Raw genomic sequence first — 27,148 nt, forward strand, 5'->3', positions numbered from 1 at the left:
AGTTTGTAGCTCCTAAACCACAGACTTTAGAATTCATTTGCACTGCTTTTTTTCCAGCCTTTATCTGCACCGTTATCCTGCCATCTCTCGTTCACACATGATGTAGCCCAAATTCGGGTATTACATTATTGAACATTTTCATCTTTCAGCGGTGAAATCGTTGCATATTGTCAGGCTTGTCTTTACGAGTTCCTTAATAGCTCTGACTATTTCAGAACTTTTCATATACCATACAAATTTCACAATTGTGGCTCTAGGTTTCGCAGATCACAACTTCCTTCATCTTACTCTGTAACTTCTGATTATAGAACATGCTGCATGTGTATTTGCTCTCACTTTAAGCTTTTACAATTTAAAATGGTTACGTTAATAGCAAATATTTTAATTTTACCAGTGTACTTTACAGTGTTGCACAATATGTCATCCACATTGCTTCGCCTAGAAGAATTACGAGCAATGTTCAGTACCATTTTACCAAAATGGATGGAGAAGGAAAACACTGCTATTAACAGCAGATAATTGTCATGGCTTCTGGCTCATCATCAATCCTGATGACATATCTAAAATCGAAGATCCTACAGCACCTCTGGAACAGTGTTGGTCAGGAAGCCAATCAGTCGGTGCAGAAATTCAAAAAATCATTTCTTCTGAACTGTCCTCACTGACATCTGCTTCCATCTCGGAAGAAGATATCCTCCGAGAAAGGCACACGAGTCTTACGCAGTATGCAGCCCACAAGTGTCATCAGGTTTTGGATCAAGTCCTGATTTATTTCCTTTTGTAGTGTCCTCACCCTCAAGTGCTTTTCATTTACAACACCCAGTAAGTAAATTTTACAACATTACAAAGACGCTCACATTAAATAAAAGTAGGACATTAGACATATAGCTTTTAAAAATGATTTTCAGATAATACTATTCAAAAACAAAAGTAGGACATTAGACATATAGCTTTTAAAAATGATTTTCAGATAATACTATTCAAAAACAGATGCACAGCAGAAAACATCTCAAACTGGGTAAAGTCTTTTATCCCAAATACAATATCAATTTTAAAATTACTTCCATAATAACAGAAAATGCATCAAATATGAAATTAACTGTCATGCTTCTGAAACTTCCACATATCCCAACCAACAAAGTGAAACAAGATGTCCAAACCACACGGAACTCTACTTATGAAATATTGCAAACACTTACTTTAAATAAAGATCCCACAATTTCTTTTCTCACTATTTGAAGTGTAAAATCGATGACCTTAAACTTAAAAGGTACAGACTGGGAGATAATGCGACATGCTTTACATATTTTTAAAGTTTTTGATGAGGTAACCAAAGAGATGTCCTCAGAGATGAGTGTCTCGCTTTCAAAAATGGAGATCTCGCCAAAAATTAAACGAATTGATTAGTCAGGCAATGTTATTGGACCCCGATCCAAAGGCAAGGATTTTCAAATGACAAAAAAACATTTCAGGACTATTGCATGAAGGCTACTGCAGAAATGAAAGCATTTGTTATTCAAGAAGAAAAAACAGAGCTCATTTCTAAACCAATTACAACGATGGCACATGAGACTTCTTCAATCTGGGACAAGTTCAATGAAACTGTTGGTCAGCTTCTGGCAAGTCACAACCCACAAAGTGCTCCAATTGTCAAACTGGACAAATATTTAGTGGAGGGATATTTTCCTTCAGCACTATATCAATTGGTTCTAAAAGTGTTATGTATCACAGCAACATCAGTGGCCCGTGAACAAATATTTTCAAAAGCAGGACAAATATGCCCTGAGAAGTGAGAGAGACTCACATCTCCTGAAATGTGCCAAATGTTATTTATAAATGACAATATTGATTAATTTTACCTTTATGGGAACATATATAGTAATACTAACTGTAAATAATGACTGCAGATACACTTGAATTACTGTTGTTATAACACCTATATTGCATTTTTTCCAGTAAAAGTATCAAAATATAACACAAATCAGGCTTCATTCTTAAAATTCTTCCACTTGATAAAAAATATTTAGGGTTTTGTTGTAATAGTTATAATTTTTTTTACAGCAGACAAAATTTAAAGCTCTTTTTATTTGAAAATTACTGGGGACATAGCACAAAATTATTACTCGTCTATATATGTTCTTTCAAAACAGGGCCAAATCAGATAAAAATATAGATTTAGTGACGTGAATTAAAAAGATAGTGTACATTCCTTTTCTTATTTTAGTGAGCGAATGGTGAGCAGTGAGTCGTGAACAAGAACTAGTTTATTACAGTGAGTGACCAGTTCTGATCCAATCTCTGAAAAGAATAGTTTTGTCTATCTCTAATTAAGAGCATGTGCTTCAATAAATGGAATTACGCCAACTATCTCCACAGGATAGGCATCAGTGACTCCCCTACTTGTACATGCGGCCTAATACCTGAAGTTGACTATATAGCCTACTCTTTTCATGTGAACAGCATTGAGACAAGCAAGTCAGTTTGTGAAAGGGACTGAGCAACTTGAAAACGCCATTTCCTGATTCCCTACAGGCCCATTCACCTTAAAAAATGCTAAAACTCGCAGATTGAACTACTGTGCTGAGTGTAACCTGCACGTATAATAAAGTCTGTATTTTCTGGAGGGCTCCTGTGTCATCCTACGGACTTGTTTTTAAGGTGATAATACCATATTTACATATCTGACAATACCTTAATGAATCTACCGTATAATCAGAAGTTTACCTAGCAATTTTACTTTGAACAAGTTAATGTATTTGCCTTCCCCCCCTCAATAATTAAAAAAAATTGTTTTTAGGGCTAGTTACCATGATACTTTGTTAAGGTCTGTTATCAGTTATTTTGTGAACTACATGTTCTTGCACACGTTCTTTAATGATCAGATGTGCCATCTGTGTAATAAAGATGCTAACTGCATGATTCATCCAACAAGTACCAATACAAAAAATTTAAAACTAAACAGAATGGCTGCAGTACTTGGTGGTGGATAGGAAATTGTACTGGTAAATGAAATGTAGGTCCACATTATGCCCGCACACCCACTGTCGTCGCGACTGCACAGATGTCGCTTTCATGAACCCCCCCCCCCCCCCCACCCCCAGGCAGCGGAGCTGATCTCAAAAGTTTGCATATATATTGTCCCGGCTAGTTAAGAACCATTCCCTGTCATGTGGGTCGGGCATAAAACATCTCTGAATCACATTGTGAACCTAGTCGTGCGAACTAGCTGTTGAAAATTGAATGCATTTTTCCAGAGATATTTCATACACTTTCAACCATGGTGGATCCAAAGACAGTTTTGTTTTTATTTTTATTACTCTGGAGAGAGATATCAATTGAATTCTAGTCTATTTTTAGTAATTTGTTTCCCTGAGTAATCTGATTTAGTTACTTTAGCAGTCTGTATGCATTCGTTGAATCCTATTAAATCTGTTTGTACAGGGTGTTTCAAAAATGACCGGTATATTTGAAACGGCAATAAAAACTAAACGAGCAGCGATAGAAATACACCGTTTGTTGCAATATGCTTGGGACAATGGTACATTTTCAGGTGGACAAACTTTCGAAATTACAGTAGTTACAATGTTCAACAACAGATGGCGCTGCAAGTGATGTGAAAGATATAGAAGACAACGCAGTCTGTGGGTGCGCCATTCTGTACGTCGTCTTTCTGCTGTAAGCGTGTGCTGTTCACAACGTGCAAGTGTGCTGTAGACAACATGGTTTATTCCTTAGAACAGAGGATTTTTCTGGTGTTGGAATTCCACCGCCTAGAACACAGTGTTGTTGCAACAAGACGAAGTTTTCAACGGAGGTTTAATGTAACCAAAGGACCGAAAAGCGATACAATAAAGGATCTGTTTGAAAAATTTCAACGGACTGGGAACGTGACGGATGAACGTGCTGGAAAGGTAGGGCGACCGCGTACGGCAACCACAGAGGGCAACGCGCAGCTAGTGCAGCAGGTGATCCAACAGCGGCCTCGGGTTTCCGTTCCCCGTGTTGCAGCTGCGGTCCAAATGACGCCAACGTCCACGTATCGTCTCAAGCGGCAGAGTTTACACCTCTATCCATACAAAATTCAAACGCGGCAACCCCTCAGCGCCGCTACCATTGCTGCACGAGAGACATTCGCTAACGATATAGTGCACAGGATTGATGACGGCGATATGCATGTGGGCAGCATTTGGTTTACTGACGAAGCTTATTTTTACCTGGACGGCTTCGTCAATAAACAGAAGTGGCGCATATGGGGAACCGAAAAGCCCCATGTTGCAGTCCCATCGTCCCTGCATCCTCAAAAAGTACTGGTCTGGGCCGCCATTTCTTCCAAAGGAATCATTGGCCCATTTTTCAGATCCGAAACGATTACTGCATCACGGTATCTGGACATTCTTCGTGAATTTGTGGCGGTACAAACTGCCTTAGACGACACTGCGAACACCTCGTGGTTTATGCAAGATGGTGCCCGGCCACATAGCACGGCCGACGTCTTTAATTTCCTGAATGAATATTTCGATGATCGTGTGATTGCTTTGGGCTATCCGAAACATACAGGAGGCGGCGTGGATTGGCCTCCCTATTCGCCAGACATGAACCCCTGTGACTTCTTTCTGTGGGGACACTTGAAAGACCAGGTGTACCGCCAGAATCCAGAAACAATTGAACAGCTGCAGCAGTACATCTCATCTGCATGTGAAGCCATTCCGCCAGACACGTTGTCAAAGGTTTCGGGTAATTTCATTCAGAGACTACGCCATATTATTGCTACGCATGGTGGATATGTGGAAAATATCGTACTATAGAGTTTCCCAGACCGCAGCGCCATCTGTTGTTGAAAATTGTAACTACTGTAATTTCAAAAGTTTGTCTGCCTGAAAATGTACTGTTGTCCCAAGCATATTGCAACAAACGGTGTATTTCTATCGCTGCTCGTTTAGTTTTTATTGCCATTTCAAATATACCGGTCATTTTTGAAACACCCTGTATAAAGGTTTATCAGCTTCCTTCAATAACCCTTGAATGTTCACAGATACTATTGTCTATGTACTAGCTCATTATGGAATTTAGTAAACACTGCGAATGTCTCACATATTTCTGTTTTATTGACACAATTAAGTTCTTAAATTAACGAGAGATGGCACTGGCGGATCAATGAAAGGAGAGTTGATCCTAGTGTGTATTGTTTCGGTATGATAACAGTCAGTCAGTACTACGTTCTTTCCTGTACCTATCACCAAAGATATGCTTTCCCATAAAACTGTCCTTTGCCGTTAATGTCCGATAAATTATAAATATGTCTCTGGGCCTTACAATGTCTACGCTTCTCAGTTCTCACGACACGATATTAATTATGGGTTCAAATCCTTTCAATGTCTGTTCAGCACAAGTTTAGTCTTTTAACGGGCAATATTTTTCACTTCTCGTTTATTAACGGAATCACCTTGACAATGAGCGGCAAAGGTACTAATGTGATAAGGTCCAAACTATTTTTGGTCCCAATACTCTATAATCATTCGCATACACCGAATCACCCAATCACCTTTAACTGACTCCGTCTCTGAATTTATCCCAAAATAATCTATTCTCCACCACTCCAATGTCTAATCCAGTTGTAAGAATGCAATTTAATTAGGCTTCTAATCCCAAAATTCCAACTACCATGGAAGAACTGCGAACACACTCGTCACCGCTGGAAACAGAAACTCCAGAGACCTAACAATGCTGCACATTGGTTTATATGTTACATCCAAAACAAAACGCACCTCTGTTATGTCTTCCTTGTATTCCCTTTGTACTACTTTGCGTTACTCTATTTCGAATATCTACTCTTTGTAAAATTTTAACTAAATATTACTTCGAAATACTACTACAGTTTTTTGGCTCTTAGGGGATTTCGTATTACAGAATTTAATCTAATACTGTTTCTGTATAACCACTCTAAAAAGTAGTTACAACATTCATGATGTAATAACTAGTTACGAGAAATCAGCTAAATATATCCTTAAAACAGACTGATACAATGAGGTGTGCACATCTGATTTAACAGGAAACCTCTCCTAAATACCTTCAAGTGATGCAGCTCATGAATCATTTACACACACACACACACACACACACACACACACACAAGAGCGCGTGCTCATGCACGCATTTGGTCAAAGGAAACAGGAAAGAACACTACAGCACTGATTGTGCACACATACAGCAGCACACTCATAAATTAATGTTCCTGCAAAGAAGAGACATAAAACCAATTATCACCTTCAGTTAACTCTACAGATGCTCATTTAAATACATATAAAGCAATAATGAAGTTGAGTTCTCAATTTTCTTTTCAAGGAACAAGTGGTTTTTTTCTTTTCTTTTCTTTTCTTTTCCTTTCCTTTCCTTTCCTTTCCTTTTCGCCAGTTTTTCAACCTTGGTCTGTAAGTCACACATGACTGTCAACAGGAATATTTATTTCTAGTTGCAACACTAGTTAACAAAATCTACATAAAAGCACATGAAATTCATTGTCACAGAATGTAATGTATGGGATATTCAATTAAAATGCATTATAACAACAAGCACACAACCTTAAGACACACGACACACAACAATGTCTATAGCCCAACTTTTGGAAATACATTTATCATAAACCTATAAGCAGTGCACGAGTTAAAACTTTGAGCAACAGTTCAAATGATTAGCACCAGAAGTATGTTATGACAGTACAAAATGAAAACTGCATGCTAAATTTAATCTTAACCAATAAACCAACAGAAGCAGATCTTAAATAATACAAAATATCTTAAGAAACAATGCCAATTATTACCTTTGACTACTGGAGTGATTTCCATAAGAATGTTGTGAATTATAGCTTTCATGTGCCCAAGAGCCACCATAGTTTCCACCATACCCACCACCAGCACCCTCATGGCCGTATCCCCCGGCTCCTCTCCTGTCATCCCTGCCACCCAAATAACAACACTAACACAGCATGTGATATAAGCCAAGAATGAACACACAAGAAAACACATATATTTAGTGAAATATTGTCAGAGTGCACCATGATGTATAGAACAAAAAGAGTGCAAGCAAGGTCAGTCTGAAAAGAATTCCATGAGAATAAAAAGAAAGGATGAGGTAGCACAGCACAACAAGAAGGGACCAAAACAACAAGTGGACAACTCAAAGATGAAGCTATGTTCAAGTCAAGTGAGATATGCCTCACATGTGAGCTCGGGTACCAGCATTCATAAGACTCTTTCAATTCTACCCACATTACAATCCAATTTTAAATTATGTTACAAAATATCGCATAATACCCAAGCATCAGCACGATTCCAAAGCATATCAGACATTTCTATTTTCCTTCCATTAACTTGCTGTGTTACGTGTCAGTTTACTCATAACAAAGCATAAGCTGTGACACACACAAAATTTTTACTCAATGCTAGAAGTGGGAGCAAGCACTTTTGTAAGGCTACTATCCAATTAAAAATACACACACACAACGTTCACATGATCTGTAGAACATTTTGCAATTTCAACTGTGATAAGTTTAAATAGTGAAACAATGTAGCAAAATTCCTAAACATATTATTTAAACCTATACTTCAGATTAGTGCATACATTATTATGAAAATCCAACAAAAATCTAAAAGCTACCTTTTAGAGTGTGCTTGAAAAGTGCTAAAAACATGAAGAGATGAAATCCAAAATAGCAATCAAACTGAAATATAAGTAATAGTTTTCTGAAGCAATTGAATTTATGTACTTGATGTATGACTTAAAAAACAGTGACTAAAATAACTTTAGTTATTTAAAAAATACAACAAACTCCTGAACAGAAGGAGCTCTAAGAATTTCTGTTTTTCAATTTGGAATGTAACAAAGTGGATAATTTCCACTTGCCACTTGAGAAAATGAATGATAATTTTTCTTTCCTTTTAGCAATTCAATTTAGAACAATAATTACATAATAAATATCAAAACTACCCCAAAAGCCATGTTTGCCAATTTCTCATAATTCAGAGAGTAATTTGTGTTTCACTGATTGCTCCATTGTAGCTAGTTTCACTGAGGAACTTTTATTTCATCAATACTTATCTCAAGCACTAAGACTCCTTATTACAGAAATGTGAGAGATTTTGACCTAATATTCAATAATTATTATGTTATTTTAATTTAAAGATTTCAGCATTTGTATAAAAATGTAATAATGAGCACTGTTTAAATCTGTTAAGAAAGTAGAACCAGATTAATTTATATTTGAATTTGTGACAGGTATAAGGACATTTGTTAATTAATATAATGTTGCTTACTAAAACTTCATTAAATTAGAATTTTTAAATAATTTAGGAAGTATTAGTATACACTTCAACATATACTAGATGTAGAATGATGAAAGAAGACATGAGGGCATTCTCAGTTGAAGGTAGTTAAGGAGTGGTAGTTATAACCGGATAAGTTTTAGAGCGATAGTTGTTGAGGGGTAAGATTCAGAGAGGTAGTTGAAAGATAATTGGAGGCAACTGTTGATTCATTGTGAGATAAGTCACAGATGTGAGTTGATAATAGGTGATTGGTACATAACTGATGCATGGCACTTGGATTGACTAGCACGTGCCACTCTGTGAATGAATTTTTGTCAAGTTTAATAAAGGCACATGTGAAGTTCTTGATCAGAAATCTACATAATAATGACACTGCAGCAAGGAAATAATTTTTTATTGACTACAAGTGATTAAGTGTGTAAAATTTTTAGGTGATCAACCACAGATGTGATTATCATCATGAAGAACTGCCAGTAAAAAGACAAAGATCATTGTATATTGACTTTGTTTTTTATAAAAGATCTCTTAACATGAATAGTTCAATTAGAACAATATAATACGCTGGAACATTACAACTTCTGGTGCTTAGATAAGATTATTCCACTGCTAAAAAACAAGGAATATACAGAGTCACTACCAAGAAAGAACAGATTTTCAGAACTTTCTATTTCAAATTTCTCCTTGGAAGAAATGAAGTGAAATAATTACTGTTCACTTTAAACACAAATAACAGCTATGGTTGTATATCTTTCCAAGATGACTTTCAATATCTAGGAGCTGTCTGTGATGTCAGAAACTCCACCATGTACTGAAACTGCGCACCAGCGTAATGCCCCGTAAGTCTGTTCAAGCATCTGTGGTCACCGTTTGAGCCTACGTTACAAAAACCTACACAAATTGGTATGTTACAGGAACATGAAATTCTATTCTATCTACAAACAGTGAAAAAGAAAAGGCATATCATCATCATCATCATTCGGGACCTAAAGTTGGTTCACAAAGAGAAGAGAGTGGGCCCCAGCAGTTCTGAATCAACTGAAGACAGTCCAAGCTGGATGACTTCGACCTGCTCATGTCCATCTGCTGCCCACCTCAGCAATCTAATCTAGGACCTTACTTACAGCAACTACAAAATAAGTGTTGTGCCATTTTGTGTTGTGTCACTCACGAATACGTCTATTGCTAAGTGTCACAGCAGTTCCTGGCCCACCATGGGCAGTGCCAGATACACTTTCTATCCATCAGTGTAGGGCAAGTGGTATTACTTTGTGTGGTGGAGCAAGAAAAATAGCTAGTAATTCCATTAATGCTGGGAGCAGGAGAGCAAAAATAAAGAGTTTCTCCATCCAGTCCCTCAGCTGATGAGATGAACAATGATATGTGCAGAAGCAAGTTTAAACACTGTGAGAAAAGTTTGGAAATTTTGCAAAGATAATTCTACGAAATCACAAACTGCCAGCTAAAAGACGTACATCTTGATTCAAATTATTCAGTTTGCCAGTACTTTGGAATTGCCTTCCCATTTGCCTGAATTACTTTAAAGTGATAATTTTGTTTGTTGTGTGAAATCACCTTCATTGACTGAAGGAATTCTTGGCATTGTTTCCCTTGTTTTTGAAACCATATAGGCAGTTGTGACACCCTGGTACCATTTACCCTGGTGGGCAATCATTTATGAGTGGCAAACAAAAAAGAATTTCCCCACATCCACTACACGACTAAAGCCACAATAGCAACATCAATTATTGTCACAATTTAAGTTTTACTAATCCCTCTTTTTAATTTCAAACTGTCTGTGAGAACTAATACGGTAGTAGTAGCAACAAGCACCACCACTCAACATAAAACTATTAATTTCCATTTCATGAATACTGTTTAGTTTTGTTACATCCCTGTCTATGTTTTTACTTTTTAGAGGTGCAATAGATATCAACTGACAGCTGGTATGGAGTTCAATATATGAGACAATCGACACCACTTGGAGTGTAAACTGACATCTGAGTGCCACTGTAGAGCCAGCACTGCTGAAGCAAGTACGACTTGTTCCCCTACCTGTGCCTGTCACTCCTCGGAAGCGTGTGTGCTCGGAGTCAGTTGGTGCAGCTGGCTTCCTAGAGCGCCCCCCACCCCCACTCCATAGAATTTGTTTTTCTTCTTGTAAACAGACAGTACAGTTTAGCATGGAATCCAAACCACTGTCATTCCTGATGAATTTTCATAATAATAAAAGATGAAGGCTAATTTGAACACAGACTGAAAAAATTTCCATGTTTCGAATGGGATTTGATCTCGTGATCTCTTTGTTTCCTGGCATATGCTCTTCAAGGACCTCATTTATCACAACGTGACATTTACTGTTGCTTTCAGAAATATACAGTTCCAAAACTCAAGGTCCAGATGAAAAAGTTAAAACATCTGTATTTTTGACACTTAAGGAGGAGCAAAGGTGGCCTCTTTCACTATCACCAAGTGTGCTATGGAAGAGTATGACAAACTGTATACAGAAAATTAATGTACCAGCCACACTATAAATCTTACCACAAAATTTAATAGTTATTACACAGCTTGTCATTTGTCCATTAATATGTATACTGATGTCTCCTGTGGACACTACACATCTCCACAATAAAGGTCATACCATAAAATCAAAAACTAGATGTTTCTTTTTTGAGATGTCAACATCAAAGTCGGGATAATGTAAAACCGTAATACCTCCTCATGAATTTTTAATATGACGAACTATGATCAATGTAATGACCAGCAGGCACTGAGTCAAAGACAAGCACAAGGAAACAGAATGCTAGAAACTTCTAGCATTTCTATTTCCCCCCCCCCCCCCCCCCTCCATTGTGCCTGTCTGTGACTCAAATCCTTCTCAGGATTGACAACTTGCTTTAAATGTTCAGAAATGTAAATTGTGTACTTCAGAAAATGTAAAAAACCTTAGTATCCTATGACTATAATACCAATGAGTCTCAGTTGATATTGATCACCTCATACAAGTACCGGGGTGTAGCGCTTTGTAGGGATATGAAACAGAATCATCACATATGCTCAGACGAGGGTAAAGAAGTTGGCAGATTTCTGTTTGTTGGTAGAATACTGAGGAATTGCAATCAGTTTACGAAGGTGACTGCTTATATATCACTCGTGCAAACCTTTCTAGAATATGGCTCAAGTATGTGGGACCTGTATTAACCCATTACTGGCCATTGTCCCTTTTTTTGGGACGCATATATTTTACTTATTTCTACATAAGCAATGGAGCTTTTAGCCTTTATTGTTGCACCTGTAGGCTCAACTAACTGCTATAATGCCTGTAAATGTAAAATAAATAACTTTTTCTAAGTACTTCACGTCAGGAAAATTATAAACTTGCCGATTTTTTGTTCTCGCAGTTGGCAGCACTGTATGTCTGCTGGTAGTTCCTGGACAACAATGAGCTGTGATTTAGGTGTCTGGGAGGGTTTGTTATGAACATATGGATGTCCGCGTAAAATTAAGTATACTTCAGATTTTTTCAAGTTTGCGCATCTGCACGATGACCCTTCTTGAAGACTGGGACTACCTGTGCTCTTTTCCAATCATTTGGAACCTTCCGTTCCTCTAGAGACTTGCGGTACACGGCTGTTAGAAGGGGGGCAAGTTCTTTCGCGTACTCTGTGTAGAATCGAATTGGTATCCCGTCAGGTCCAGTGGACTTTCCTCTATTGAGTGATTCCAGTTGCTTTTCTATTCCTTGGACACTTATTTCGATGTCAGCCATTTTTTCGTTTGTGCGAGGATTTAGAGAAGGAACTGCAGTGCGGGCTTCCTCTGTGAAACAGCTTTGGAAAAAGGTGTTTAGTATTTCAGCTTTACGCGTGTCATCCTCTGTTTCAATGCCATCATCATCCCATAGTGTCTGGATATGCTGTTTCGAGCCACTTACTGATTTAACGTAAGACCAGAACTTCCTAGGATTTTCTGTCTAGTCGGTACATAGAATTCTACTTTCGAATTCACTGAACGCTTCACGCATAGCCCTCCTTACGCTAACTTTGACATCGTTTAGCTTCTGTTTGTCTGAGAGGTTTTGGCTGCGTTTAAACTTGGAGTGGAGCTCTCTTTGCTTTTGCAGTAGTTTCCTAACTTTGTTGTTGTACCACAGTGGGTTTTTCCCGTCCCTCACAGTTTTACTCGGCACGTACCTGCCTAAAACGCATTTTACGATTGCCTTGAACTTTTTCCATAAACACTCAACATTGTCAGTGTTGGAACAGAAATTTTCGTTTTGATCTGTTAGGTAGTCTGAAATCTGCCTTCTATTACTCTTGCTAAACAGATAAACCTTCCTCCCTTTTTTTATATTCCTATTAACTTCCATATTCAGGGATGCTGCAATGAAGTAAGTGCAATATCGATATATTTTATGCGTCCCAATAATGGGACAATGGCATGTTACACTATCATTTATTGTTGATGTGCCCTATTCTTGTATACATGTATTATACAGAGAAGAATTGCATTTTATGTTCTTTATGTCTGCTTTTTTTTCATATTCTATTTGAATTTTACGATTCCAACAGGATAAGAACATGCCGTGTGGACTTACACTTGAAGAAATTCTAGCAGAACTAGAGAACCATCAAGAGAGTGACGATGAAGATGATGACAAAGAACTGGCGATTATTCCACCCGATGCAGATCTAATAACAGATGAAGAAGACATTGACAAAAATGTACTGAACAACGAGTCTGTTGTACAAGATGCAGCCGGTACTTTAGAGGTCATAACCAGCCGACATGAAGCGAGTGCTACAGTTGTACCTCCAGAAGCCATAAGAGGGAAAGTGTTAGGAGATGGAGCAGAAAATGGTACGTTATCTACAAAAAAATATAAATGTAAGTGGTATAAATGTCAACCAACGTACACAAACACTAGTGAACCATGGAAGAGCAACGAACATTATGTTGTGGAATGTCTAGCAAATAAGACAGTGCCCCAGGTGTTTGAGGATTTTTTTCTGAGAAACTAATGGATACTATTATTGAACAAAGCAAAATCCATGCTTGCCAACATAACAAAATAAATTTTCTGCTAACCAAAGAAGAACTAATATCATTTATTTGCATACTACATCTGAGTGGTTATCATAAGCTTCCCCATGAGAATATGTACCGGGAAGTCGTTGTTCCTTTAGTCTTCAACTGCACGTCAACAAATAGGTTTCGGGAAATAAAGAGATTCATTCATCTGAATGACAACTCCAAAATAGACAGAAACGACAAGACTAACAAACTGAGGTTGTACTTTGAAATGCTGAAAAAGGAATTTGGTAAATGTGGCGTATTTCATTCAGAACTCTCAATTGATGAAATGATGGTACGTTATTATGGCAAACATTCAGCTAAAATGTTTCTGAGGGGATATTTGGATATAAAATTTGGTGTCTTACAAGTTCCAATGGCTTTCTTTATAATTTTTCGCCATACTGTGCAAGACTGACAACAAACAGGAGCCAGTAGGTGCAAGGGTAATAAATGAACTAATCAGCATGATTCCAGGATCAGAGTATCCGAATTATAAGCTTTTCTTTGACAACTTTTTCACCAGTGTTGACACACTGATCACACTCGGAAAGAGTAAAATGAAAGCTACAGGAACAGTAAGAGAGATCCGAACTAATGCATGTCCTTTGACTGACTCGAAAAGAATGGCAAAAGAAAAGGAACGAGGTTTCTATGACTACATGTTTGACAAAGAGAACGAAGTTCTGGTTGTGAAGTGGAGACAAACCAGTATGTGTAGCGACAAATTACAGTACTATTACTCCTCTGAGTTCTACTAAAAGATACTCACAGGCAAAGAAAAAGGAAATCTCTGTTACAATGCCATATCTTATTGGAGAATACAATGCCCATATGGGTGGCGTAGATCTACTGGCAAGCAGATATCACTTTATAGGACGAGGATCAGGTCAAAGAAATAGTGGTGGCCATTATTCACACAGATGATAGATATCTGCGGAGTAAACACATGGCGTGCATACCAAATTGCTGACTCTAATGAGAAGCTCTCGCTTTTGGATGTCCGACGGAGAATAGTGATGTTTTACCTATCAAAGAAAACAGGATCAGTACCAAAACGCAGAGGGCCACAAGGAAGCAAATTGATGGGAGGACAGGTGAGCACAGATGTATGACTGGATCCAGGAAATCATTTCATTGTGCCAAGTAAAACACAGAAGAGATGTGCTTACTGCAAGGAAGAAAAAAAAAAAAATAAATAAATAAATAAATCTGTGATAGGTGCAATGTTGGTGTACATGCAAGTGTTCTGCTTCATTTCATACTGAATAGACATTCAATAATATTAAAACATTCTTTATTTATTGTTTGTGTTGTTTCTTACACGGGTTCGATTCCCGGCGGGGTCAGGGATTTTCTCTGCCTCGTGATGGCTGGGTGTTGTGTGATGTCCTTAGGTTAGTTAGGTTTAAGTAGTTCTAAGTTCTAGGGGACTGATGACCATAGATGTTAAGTCCCATAGTGCTCAGAGCCATTTGAACCATTTTTTTGTTTCTTACAATATTATGCATGGAGAATAAGGTTGTGAATTTGGATAGCGCATTTGGCCAATCTCCCAAAAATGGGACAGTCTGTAGTTTTAGTTCTAACAAACTGAAAATTTCAAAACAACTTTTTATTCAATTGATCACTCAATGTAACATATTTATGTATAAAAGTTTGCAAAAAATGATCAGATGGAGTTTTGGGCAGTAATGGGTTAAATACAGGGGTATACACGGACGAAGAGGAAAAAAAAAAAAAAATCCTGGATCCTTCCCAGATTTCCTGGTTAAAACTACACAACCTCCCAGGTGAAAACACAGTTTTCCCTGGCGAAAACACACAGTTTTCCCTGGCGAAAACACACAGTTTTCCCTGGCGAAAACACACAGTTTTCCCTGGCGAAAACACACAGTTTCTGTATTAAGTGACTGTATACTTTCCCCCGGAATTGTAAAACCTGTCAATCTTTTGAATGGTAAAGGTTTTATACACTGGCGCAGAAGTTCGTGGCACTTTAGGAAATGAACCCAGCCAAAAATAAATAAATAAAGGAATTTGGAAACATTTTTGATGCATAGCAACAGTACACTGCACATTTTTCATATCACAAAAGTATAAATACAAATTCCACAAACCACAGCACATTAGTTTCCGAAGCTTTGAAATCAAGATTGTGATGCACTTTTGTCAGCCAGACAGACCTTACATCACATGATCTCGCCAGCCTGACAGCAGATATTCAAAGCATAGCACATGTGATATAGTCAGCCAATAGCAACATCAATGTTAAGTAGTGCAAACATGCAAACAGGAAAAGTTAAGGTTTAATTAATATACATATAGTTTACCTGCAAGACAAGGTAGGCTTTCACTTATAATATGGGTATTTCGTGCACGTGTTACCCTTTAAGACGTACCAAACACAAATGTGCTGGTAAAATTTTAAATAATGATGTAAATGCCTATCTTTCTGGGCCAGAAGAAGATGAACCCAAAATTATAGAACTATTTGCTCCGAAGGAATATTTTGAAAAATGGACATGATTATAGCTGATAAAATTAGTATTTTCAGCATGAAGTAATTTCAAAATGCTGTTACAGACTCTTTTATATTCTAACAGAAAAATTTCAGAGTTTAAGTTGGATATGTATGTCACGTATTTCCTCTGTGAAGTACATTGAAATCTGAAGAATAATACTAAAGGAATGTGTATCAAGGCTTGAAATGGAATTTTCTTTATCAGTAATATGTTTAAAGTTTAATGAATAATCGCTCTTTAAGCACAGTTAGCAACTGAATTATTTTCCTAGTGGTAAATACTTGAGCTCCCATCTGTAAATGATTCAGTTTTCAGAGTTTTGGATTAATATTGTGGGGAAAAAAACAATACAAAAATGTAAGATCACATTTTTATCTGCATTCTCCTAGGAGCTGACACCTTCATCCCTTTTCATCAAAAGCAAAATTAGTTAAGGCAATTTAGTATTAAAACAGCAGATCCAACTGGATTTTAATTAACACTGTTAAAATTACGAAGAGAGAGAATGGCTGGCAAATACTGTCTAGAAAGTGCAATCTTCCCAGTACTGCAAATAAACATTTAAAAATAGAAAATATTAATCCTTACTTTTGAAGTTTACATGTTCACTCTACAAATCAGTGAAAGATTACTCAGATATATCCCCTCTCATCCTCATAACAGGTGAGACACTCTTAACTTGGTTTCAGAGCGATCTAAACACCAGCTTCCAAGTCCCTAACGAATCCCTTCCTCCATAATGAAGTAAAATGTTCCAAAAGGGAGAATCATTTTTTTACTGTAAGTATTTAAATAAACAGCATTGGGAATTTTGCCTCTTAAAGTCACACACCAGAAATTTTATTAGTTTAAGTTTTCTAAACTAAATTTTCTGCCTGGTATTTTTAACCCTCAAGTGGGTGCACCTACGTAAAAAGTGTGTCAACCACAAATAAAATTAATTTGCACCATTCCATTGCTGTTTCACAACTATGAGCCCATACTCATTCCTTCATTATTGCTTGATCGTGCTGTCATGCGTACAAGGGACCAGCAGCAATATAAAATAAACAGCGGGTACGGTGAGAAAAAAATTTACAGTCCGTACAAGAAAATATCCCAGATTACGAGCTATCAGCACAATCCCGTATGGACACAGTTGTCCAAGAGATGATTAGTAATCAAATAAGAGATTAGCTGGGATCTGACACAGCTGAGTTGTTTAGCCTTTAAGAATCTCATTACTGTGGGGTAATACCTGCACGTGACACAACGAACCTTTATTTCATTGTTGCAAATACACCTCTCAGGTTTGCTGCCAGATCATATTGTGTAACTCACACAATATTTCATCGATGCAACTGCTCGACATCATCAGGTGGTGGTAGCTGCTGCCGTCACTGCTGCAAGGTGCGACTGGCGATAATCGTGCGACAGCATCGAAATTTATCATGCCAGTAGCAGGCAATATGCATGCATGGAAAGACGCTTGTAGTTAGAGGAAAGTGGTACTCCTGGTGCGCTATGGGCAATGACTGTGCTGCCGGACACACCTGTGGTTAAAGACTGAATTAAATCTCAGTAGTGCATTGCATCGCGTAATGAATCTGAAGTTCTTGTTTTCCCCATTTTGATTTAATAGCAGCCAGTGCTGGATTCCAGGTGGTGCTTAGCTGAAAACCTGAATCCCTGTCGATAAGTTCGTCTGCCGTATGTATATGTATGGCCTCCTTAACAACACAGTCCCATAAAGATGATGCTGGGGATAAAATCACATTGTTTTTGTAAAACAAATGAAGTCCCACGTCCAGGCAATGCTCCGCTACTGCAGATTTATCAGGTTGCCTCAGGCGTTTATGACGATGGTGCTCAACGCAATGTTCTTACACAGTTCAACATGTCTGCCCAATATAAGACTTTCCACATTTCCTAAGGCCAAGGTCGTCTTTGACCGAGCACAATAAATTACTCAATTTTGCTGGTGGCTGAAGAACACACTTGATTTTGTGCCTTCTGAGGATTCTTTCTATGGATGCCATTTTACCATTCGTGGACATCATTGTCAGATGAAAAGTTGATGATACACTGGGACATAGCATCTATCGGAAATCAACTCATACAGAACTATATTTGCAGGCCACAAATTGTCATCACCCTGCACAACATGGTACAGTCTTATGCTCTTTGGTGCAAAGAGCACATGTGGTCTCAGATGCCGACAGTCTACCTGGTGAGCTGCAGCACCTAAGAATGATATTCCAACAGAATGGCTATTCCAATAGGCATATATGCCATGCATTCCGTTCTAAGCCGAGATGTAGGTGAAGATGCAGAGGCACTAACTGCAACAGCGTTCTTGCTCTATTTTGGCAGCATGTTTTCAAGAATATGAAGAATCCTCACAAAGGCTGGGTATCAAGTGAGTTCTCTGGCTGCCAGCGAAATTGTGGAATCTATTGTGCTCAGTCAAAGACGACCTTGGCCTTAGGAAACTTGGTGTGTATAAAATCCTATGCCAATGTGGAAAATCTTAAATTGGGTGAAACATTGAGTCGAACACCATCATCATACAGGCCTGGGGCAACCTGTTAAATCTGCAGTAGCAGAGCATTGCCTGGATGTGGGACTTCGTATGTTTTACGAAAACTGAAATTTTATCCCCAGAGTTATCTTTCTGGGTCTGTGCTGTTAAGGAGGCCATATATATCTATACGGCGGACAATTTTACCAACAGGGATGCAGGTTTTCAACTAAGCACTGCCTAGAATCGAGCACTGGCTGCCATTAAATGAAAAATGGGGAAAACAAGAACATCCGATTAATCGCGTGACGCAATGCGCTACTGAGATTTAATTCAGCCTTTAACCACAGGAGCGTCCAGCAGTGTGGTCATTGGCATAGCTCAAGTGGAGATGGCCTTTTTGCGGCTCCCAGCAGGGGGCACCTGCAGCACCGTTTTCCACCAACAACAAGCGTCTTCCCGCACACGCATGTTGCCTGCTCCCGGCATGATAAATTTCGACGACGTCATGCGATTATCGTCAGTCATGCCTTGCAGCTGAGACAGCAGTAGGTACCAACTGGTGATGTCAAATAGTTGCATCGATGAGATATTGTGTGAGTTACACAATATGATCCGTCGGCAAATCCGAGAAATGTATTTGCAACAGATCCATCGAGAAAGTATGAAAACTCTTATTTCATTGTTGTTTAAATAAACAATGCCTTAGCTACATATTTATTTTATGCAATTATTTTACTTGATAAATTAGTTTTTATAAAAGTGCAGTGTGAGAAGTTGATATACAAAGGTTCCTGCATTACAAAAATTCAATGAATCAAACAGAACATTTAATTAAAAATCAAATAGTTTAGTCTCTGCCAGCCACATAAAAGCGCATGAACCATGAAGTTTACACAAACAGTACAAACTGCTGATCTATGACGCGGACTGGTAACACAATAGGATATGAGAACTTCATTCATTAGTAATGATATGTGAAGTGAATCACAGAACGAAAATAACATGTTAAAGTAAATTCTTTTTATTAACGTATTTAAAAAAAGTTGTGCGTTAAATTATTAATCAACATCATATGTGAGCATAATGTTTTGTTTATCTGTTTTTTATTTTGCGTCAGAACATTTGCACTTTTACTCTTAGGTGTTTTTAGAAGCTCCTTGGTCAAGTGACTTCTTGTGTAAACAGTGCCTCCAGATTCGGAATAAATCTAAGTATTTGAAAACCAAACTCACCGCTTTTTGTCAGTCCCTGATCTTTATTGAGAATAAATAAGTTTCTTTCTCAACAAAATACAACAAAACACGAAGCTATATAGTGAGTTCACATAGTATGAGGTACTCTGCAAATTTAACTGCATTGAAATAACTGAGTGGAGCATATACAAACAAATTCTATAAAAGGTAAATTTACAGATATTATTAAGAATTTATGTAACTTAACTAATGAACACACACTGCACAAAATTGATTGTTAAGGGGAGTAACTATACTCAAAATGTCTCCTGCCATATACATCATTCTATAGTCAAGAAAATAACAAAAAGAGTAACATTAATATATTACCAGCTAAATATTATAAGAATAATAAGTCACAGACAGCAGAGGACTTGGAAATGCAGTTGAATGGAATGGACAGTGTCTTTAAAGGAGCATAAAAGATGAACATCAACAACAGCAAAATATAGCTAACGGAATGTAGTTGAACTGAATCAGGTGATGCTGAGGGAATTAAGATTAGGAAATGGGACAATTAGAGCACAGATGACTTGTTATTTGGACAGCAGAATAACAGATGATGGTTAAACAGAGGGGATACAGAATGTAAACTGGTAATGGCAACAAAAGCATTTCTGAAGAAAAGAAATGTCTTAACATCAAATACAGATTTCTGCATCTACATAGATACTCTCCAAGCTACCATACGGTACATGACAGAGCGTACCCTGTACCACTGCTAGTCATTTCCTTTCCTGTTCCACTCATAAATAGAGTGAGGGAAAAACAACTATCTACACGCCTCCATATGAGCCCTAATTTCTTGTATCTTATCTTCATGGTCCTTATGCACAATGTATGTTGGCGGCAGTAAAATCATTTGGCAGCCACTTTCAAATGTTGGTTCCCTAAATTTTCTCAACAGTGTTTCTTGAAAAGAACATCTTTTTCCCTCCAGAGGTTCCCATTTAAGTTCCCAAAGCATCTCCGTAACCTTTATGTGTTGTTTGGACCTACTGGTAACAAATCTAGCAGCCTGCCTCTGAATTGCTTCAATGTCTTTCAACTCGACCTGGTTCAGATTCCAAACACTCGAGTAGTACTCAAGAATAGGTTGAACCAGCACCCTACATGCGGTCTCCTTTATTAACATAACAGGTTTGTTCTTGCATGAACTTACATTTTCCACATTTAGAGCTAGCTGTCAGACATCACACCAACTAGAAATTTTGTCCAAATCATCTTCTATCTTCCTACAGTCAATCATCCCTCGATACCTTACTGTACACCAGTGTATCATCAGCAAACAACCACAGACTGCTGCCCACCCTGTCTGCCAAATCATTTACATGTAACGAGAACAACAGTGGTCCTATCACACTTCCTTGGGGCACTCCTGACGATCCTCTTTTCTCTGATGAATATTCACTATCGAGGACAACATATTGGGTCCAATTACTTAAGAAGTCTTTGAGCCACTCACGTATCTGTGAACTTATTCCATATGCTCATACTTTTGTTAACAGCCTGCAAAGGAACACCATGTCAAACATCTTACAGAAATCTAGAAATCTGGCATCTGCCTATTGCCCTTCATCCATAGTTCACAGCATATCATGTGACAAAAGGGCATGCTGAGTTTTGGACAAGCAAGGCTTTCTAAAACAATGCGATTCATGGACATAAGCTTCTCAGTATCTGTAATAAGTTCAAGGATTCTGCAGCAAACCGAAATTGGGGATATCGTTGATCTGGAATTTTACATGTCCATTCTTTTACCTCACTTTTTTCCAGTTGCTTGGGACTTTGGGCTCGGCAAGAGATTCGCGATAAATGCAGGCTAGGTAAGAGACCAATACCGTAGAGCATTCTGTGCAAAAAATAATTGGAATTCCATTCAGACCTGGTGATGTATTTGCTTTCAAATCTTTCAACTGTTTCTCTATCCCAGGGATGCTTATTACTGTGGCATCTGTACGGGAATCTGTTCAATGGTCAAATGGCAGTATGTTTGAATTATTCAACTGTGTGAACTATTTCTTGAAAGTAAAATTTAAAACTTTGGCTTTTGTTTTGCTATCTTCAACTGCCACACCAGATTGATCAACAAGGGACTGCAGGGCAGCCTTAGACCAGCTTTGTGATCTTACATAGGACCAGAATTTTCTCGGGTTGTCTGGCAGATATTTTGCGAAGGTATGACAGTGGTAGATGATGTGTGCTTCACGTGTAGATCTTTTCAAAGACACACAAATCTCTACTAACCTTTGTTTGTTGTCATTTGTGTGTTCTCTTTTGAACCGAGAGTGAAACAGTATCTGCTTCCTCAACATCTTCCGAATTTCATTATTAAACCATGGTGGGTCTTTTCCATCCTTTATACACTTACTAGGTACATAATTCTCCAGACTATGATTTACAACCTGATTAAACTTTGCCAATAATTCCTCTGCATTCATCTTACTGGAAGTAAGTGATGTCAGTTCACTGTGTAAGTGAAATGTCAACAACTGATTATCTTGTCTATCTAGCAGAAATACTTTCCAAGCCTTTTTGACTCATTTATTAACTTTCATAACCATAATTGCTATAATGACACAATGACATCATGGTCGCTAATCCCTGTTTCTACACTGACATTGTCAAAAGGCCTAATTGTAGCTACAAGGTCAAAGATATTTCCATTGCTAGTGTGCTGCCGAGCTAGCTGCTCAAAACAGTTTTCAGAAAATGTTCAAAAGTATTTCACACGACTGACTGTTTGTATCCCCTCCCCCACAATGAATCCATAGACATATCAGTCCATACTCGGTAAGTTAAAGTCACCACCAACTAGTGTTGCATGATCTGGATGTTTATGCGCTACTACCAGTAGACTTTCTTTGAAAGACTCTAAAACTGTCACAGGGAAATCAGGTTGTTGGTAAAAACTTCCACCAATTAACTTGGTTTCACCTATACTTGTGATACACGATCACATAACTTCACTGTCACACTCAACTTCGACTTCAATAGAGTCAATATTTATGTCAACTGCAACAAACACTCCCCTCTTATGGCCTCTAATCTGACTTTACAATAAATGCTCCACGACTTACTAAATATCTCAGAGCTTTTCACTTTCGGTTTCAGCCAGCTCTCAGTCCCAAGAATAATTTGAGCATGACAACTCACCTGAAGGGCAGTAAATTTGTGAACTTTATTACAAGTACTTCGACAGTTTACTGATAAAATTTTGACAGTCAAAAAGTTTCTTTACTCTGAATGCCATCTGACTTCCCTTGCTGCATATCGACTGGTGAGTGTTCATCAGAGCACCTCAAACTACCATCTAGCCTAAAAAGCTCTCATGTGCACTCCACACATACTGCTATCCAAGTAGCTGCTTCCTTTGTGTAGTGCACCACTGACTCATCAAGAGGAGTTCTAAAAGTCCTCATATGATAACGCTGGTCTAGAAATCTCCAGCCAAAACCATCACAGAGAAGATGAAGCTTTTGGTTGAGACCCTCCACTCAGCTCCAACCCAAAGGACCCGATCAACTCCGGGAGAAATGCTGCAATAACGTGCCTAACTTTGGAGCTCCAGACAATTAGTAACCCCTCCTCCTGAGTGTCTGTTTGAACCCCGCAGAAGGAGTGGCGACCTGGCCACTCACAGGGTGAATAAGCGAGGTCAGGTGACCAGTCTCCACACTGGCGCTTCATCTTGAGCACCGCAAGCGTGTTACCACCTCCCACTCACCTTGCTGTGAGGGCGGATCCACTGCAGCAAGTACACTAGAATGTGTCTCAGAAGCGCAGCCCATGGGCAAAACAAGCTATCTCTGAGGTGTCCCACGTGACAAGCCAGATTCTCCATCACCACTACATCACGAGACAGCAGCCTGAAGGTGACTGACCATAGCCAAAAGTATAGCCAACTCCTCTTGCATCCACAAACAGCATGCACACATCCTAACCATCCTAGCAAGACTAACTGAAGACATAAATTATAAAAGCAGACAAAATCCTTGGTACGTAACATGATGCTTTCCTGATGGGTCACCAAAAGATGCTGTTGCATTAAAGAGCTATGTAGCTGGCTGTACAGCAAGCAACTATTGTGCTACAGACTGAGTTGTGTTAGGAAGTCATTTCTAAAAGTATTTGTATGGAATATGGCCATATATGGAAGTGAAACATGGTCGATGAACAGTTTAGACAAAAAGAGAATAGAAACTTCTGAAATGTGGTACTACACACAAATACTGAAGATTGTATGGGTAGACTGTATAACTAATGAGGAGATACTGAACAGACTTGGGGAGAAAAAAAATTTGTGGCATAACCTGTTTAGAAGAAGGAATCGTTTCATAAGACATGTTCTGAGACATCAAAAGTGTTAGGAGTAAAAATCTTAGAGGGGAAACCAAGACACAAATAAAGTAAGCAGATTCAGAAGGATGGAGGTTGCAGTAGTTATTCAGAGATGAGGCCTGCACAGGATAAAGTAGCATGAAGAGCTGCATCAAACCAGTTTTCAGACTGGAAACAACAACAATACAAAATTATCTCATTTCTTGAAAACATACCATAAGGCGTACCAAGAACGGACTGTGAGACATGTATTACAATTACTTAATTTCGAACAGTAAATTCTCTACGACTCAGAGGTGGTATATAAAATCACACTTTGAAACAACCTTCCCTTTAAAAAGGCAAATCCAAGCAGCATCCTACTACATAATACTCAGAAAGTTATCACTATAATTCTGCACATCAACCTTTCTGCTTTGGATGATAGAACCATTTGTCACAGACTTTACACCAAATATAACAGTGGTTAAGACGATATCCCCTGTAAGATGCAATAAACATTGTAGTCCATAACATAAGTCTTTGACTTGACAAATGCATACTACAACATACGCCACCAGAGACTGAAGATTATCATTAGCAAGTGTGGAATATTAAAAAAATCTGTCACGGGGGTGAAAGTAAGTGTTTTTGGACAAATTGCAGAGGATAATACAGCAAATCATCATCTATATCTATACTCTGCAAACCATTATGAAGTGCATGGCAGAGGAAACTTCCCATTGCGCAAGTTACTGTATTAGGGTTTCTCCCTGTTCCATTCACATATGGAGCACTGGAAGAATATGTCGTGTGAGAGAAGTGCAAGTTGGGTTTCACACTACTTATTTTCAGAATACATGCTGGTTGGCTCGGCACAGGTCATCCTATTCAAGATACCTCATTATGTTTAACCTCAGAGCAACAACAAATTGATGTCAAGTATATTGCACAGTACTTTTGTGGATCACTTCTACTACCTTTCTTGTAGACAGGTGTCACCTGTGCCTTTTTCCAAAAAGTGAGCATGGTTTTTTGTTCGAGGGAACTACAATAGATTATATTTAGAAAAGTGGCTAACCCGGCCACAAATTCAATATAGAATCTGACAGGCATTCCACTGGGCTCTGGAGCTTTGTTCAATTTTAACGATTTCAGCTGTTTCTCAACACCACTGACATTAATACTGATTTCACTCGTCTTTTCAGTGATATGAGGATTACCTTGGGATAATTCTCCTGGGTTTTCTTTTGCTACCCTCAGTTTCAGTTCCAGTCTCATTCGCTGAAGACTGCACACTAATGTTGGTGTTACTAACAGGCTTTACATACAACCAGAATTTCTTTGGGTTTTGTGAAAGACAGCTGATAATATTCTTCTGAACTGAAGTCTTCATGCATTGCTCTCTTGACAGCCAAATGCGCTTCATTCCACACCTCTCAATCTATAGTCCTATGCTTTCTTTTGCACCTGTTATGCCAAGAGTTTCTGTTCCTTTAGAAGTTTCTTTATAGTGACAGTAAACCACAGAGAATCCCTCCCATTACGAACTGTTCTACTGGGTACATATCTATTCAGTGCATGACCAACTATTCTTTTAAACCTGAGCCATAGCTCCTCTACATGCTACTGCCCTGTGCTGAAAGTTTCAAGTTTCTCACTGAGATATGATACTAGTTCGAGTTTTCCTTTGTACTTCAGTAATCATTGTTACTACAATGGCGTCATGGTCACTGATAGCAGCTTCAATGTGGACATGCTCAAAGATCCTTCAACATCCAAACCAGCTTCAAATTGCAGAAGGCAGGGGGGACGGATTCTCTCTCTCTCTCTCTCTCTCTCTCTCTCTCTCTCTCTCTCACACACACACACACACACACACACACACACACACAAGCTGACACACTTCTCACACACGCCTGCTGTAACTGATTAATTTATATACACTACTGGCCATTAAAATTGCTACACCAAGAGGAAATGCAGATGATAAACGGGTATTCATTGGACAAATATATTATACTAGAACTGACATGTGATTACATTTTCACACAATTTGGGTGCATAGATCCTGAGAAATCAGTAGGCCTACCCAGAACAACTATCTCTGGCTGTAATAACAGCCTTGATACGCCTGGGCATTGAGTCAAACAGAGCTTGGATGGCGTTTACAGGTACAGCTGCCCATGTAGCTTCAACACGATATCACAGTTCATCAAGAGTCATGACTCACGTATTGCGATGAGCCAGTTGCTCGACCACCATTGACCAGACATTTTCAAGTGGTGAGAGATCTGGAGAATGTGCTGCCCAGGGCAGCAGTCGAACATTTTCTGTATCCAGAAAGGCCTGTAAAGGACCTGCAACATGTGGTCGTGCATTATCCTGCTGAAATGTAGGGTTTCTCAGGGATCGAATGAAGGGTAGGGCCACGGGTCATAACACATCTGAAATGTAACGTCGACTGTGCAGAGTGCCGTCAATGCGAACAAGAGGTGACCGAGACGTGTAACCAATGGCACCCCATACCATCACACTGGGTGATACGCTGGTATGGCGATGACGAATACACGCTTCCAACGTGCGTTTACCGCGATGTTGCCAATCACGGGTGAGACCATCATGATGCTGTAGACAGAACCTGGAACCATCCAAAAAAAATTACGTTTTGCCATTCTTACACCCAGGTTCGTCGCTGAGTACACCACCGCAGGCACTCCTGTCTGTGATGCAGCATCAAGGGTAACAGCAGCACGGTCTCCAAGCCGGTAATCCATGCTACTGCAAACGTCATCGAACTGTTCGTGCAGATGATTGTTGTCTTGCAAACATCCCCATCTGTTGACTCAGGGATCAAGACGTGACTGCACGATCCGTTACAGCCATGTGGATAAGATGCCTGTCATCTCGACTGCTAGTGATACGAGGCCGTTGGGATCCAGCACGGTGTTCCGTATTACCCTCTTGAACCCACTGACTCCATATTCTGTTAACAGTCATTGGATCTCGACCAACGCGAGCAGCAATGTCGCAATACGATAAACCTCAATCGCGATAGGCTACAATCCGATCTTTATCAAAGTCGGAACCATGATGGTACGCATTTCTCCTCCTTACACGAGGCATCACAACAATGTTTCTCCAGGCAACGCCGGTCAACTGCTGTTTGTGTATGAG

At 38.8% G+C, this 27,148-nt stretch overlaps 1 protein-coding gene across 8 annotated transcripts in view; it reads right to left on the reverse strand.

Moving 5' to 3' along the window:
- The window catches only part of LOC124609023 (serrate RNA effector molecule homolog), a 199,970-nt gene that overhangs the window by 133,774 nt on the left and 39,048 nt on the right, over positions 1 to 27,148 (reverse strand). For 7 of the 8 annotated variants that reach the window (XM_047140040.1, XM_047140038.1, XM_047140042.1 and 4 more), the window contains exon 4: positions 6,818 to 6,952. The exons of the other annotated variant lie outside the window; for it this stretch is intronic. In XM_047140040.1, the coding sequence (XP_046995996.1) occupies positions 6,818 to 6,952 (135 nt within the window). The remainder of the gene's footprint in view (positions 1 to 6,817; positions 6,953 to 27,148) is intronic. 8 annotated transcript variants of the gene reach the window in all.

The sequence above is a fragment of the Schistocerca americana genome, chromosome 1, assembly GCF_021461395.2.
Source record: "Schistocerca americana isolate TAMUIC-IGC-003095 chromosome 1, iqSchAmer2.1, whole genome shotgun sequence".
NCBI lineage: Eukaryota > Metazoa > Arthropoda > Insecta > Orthoptera > Acrididae > Schistocerca > Schistocerca americana.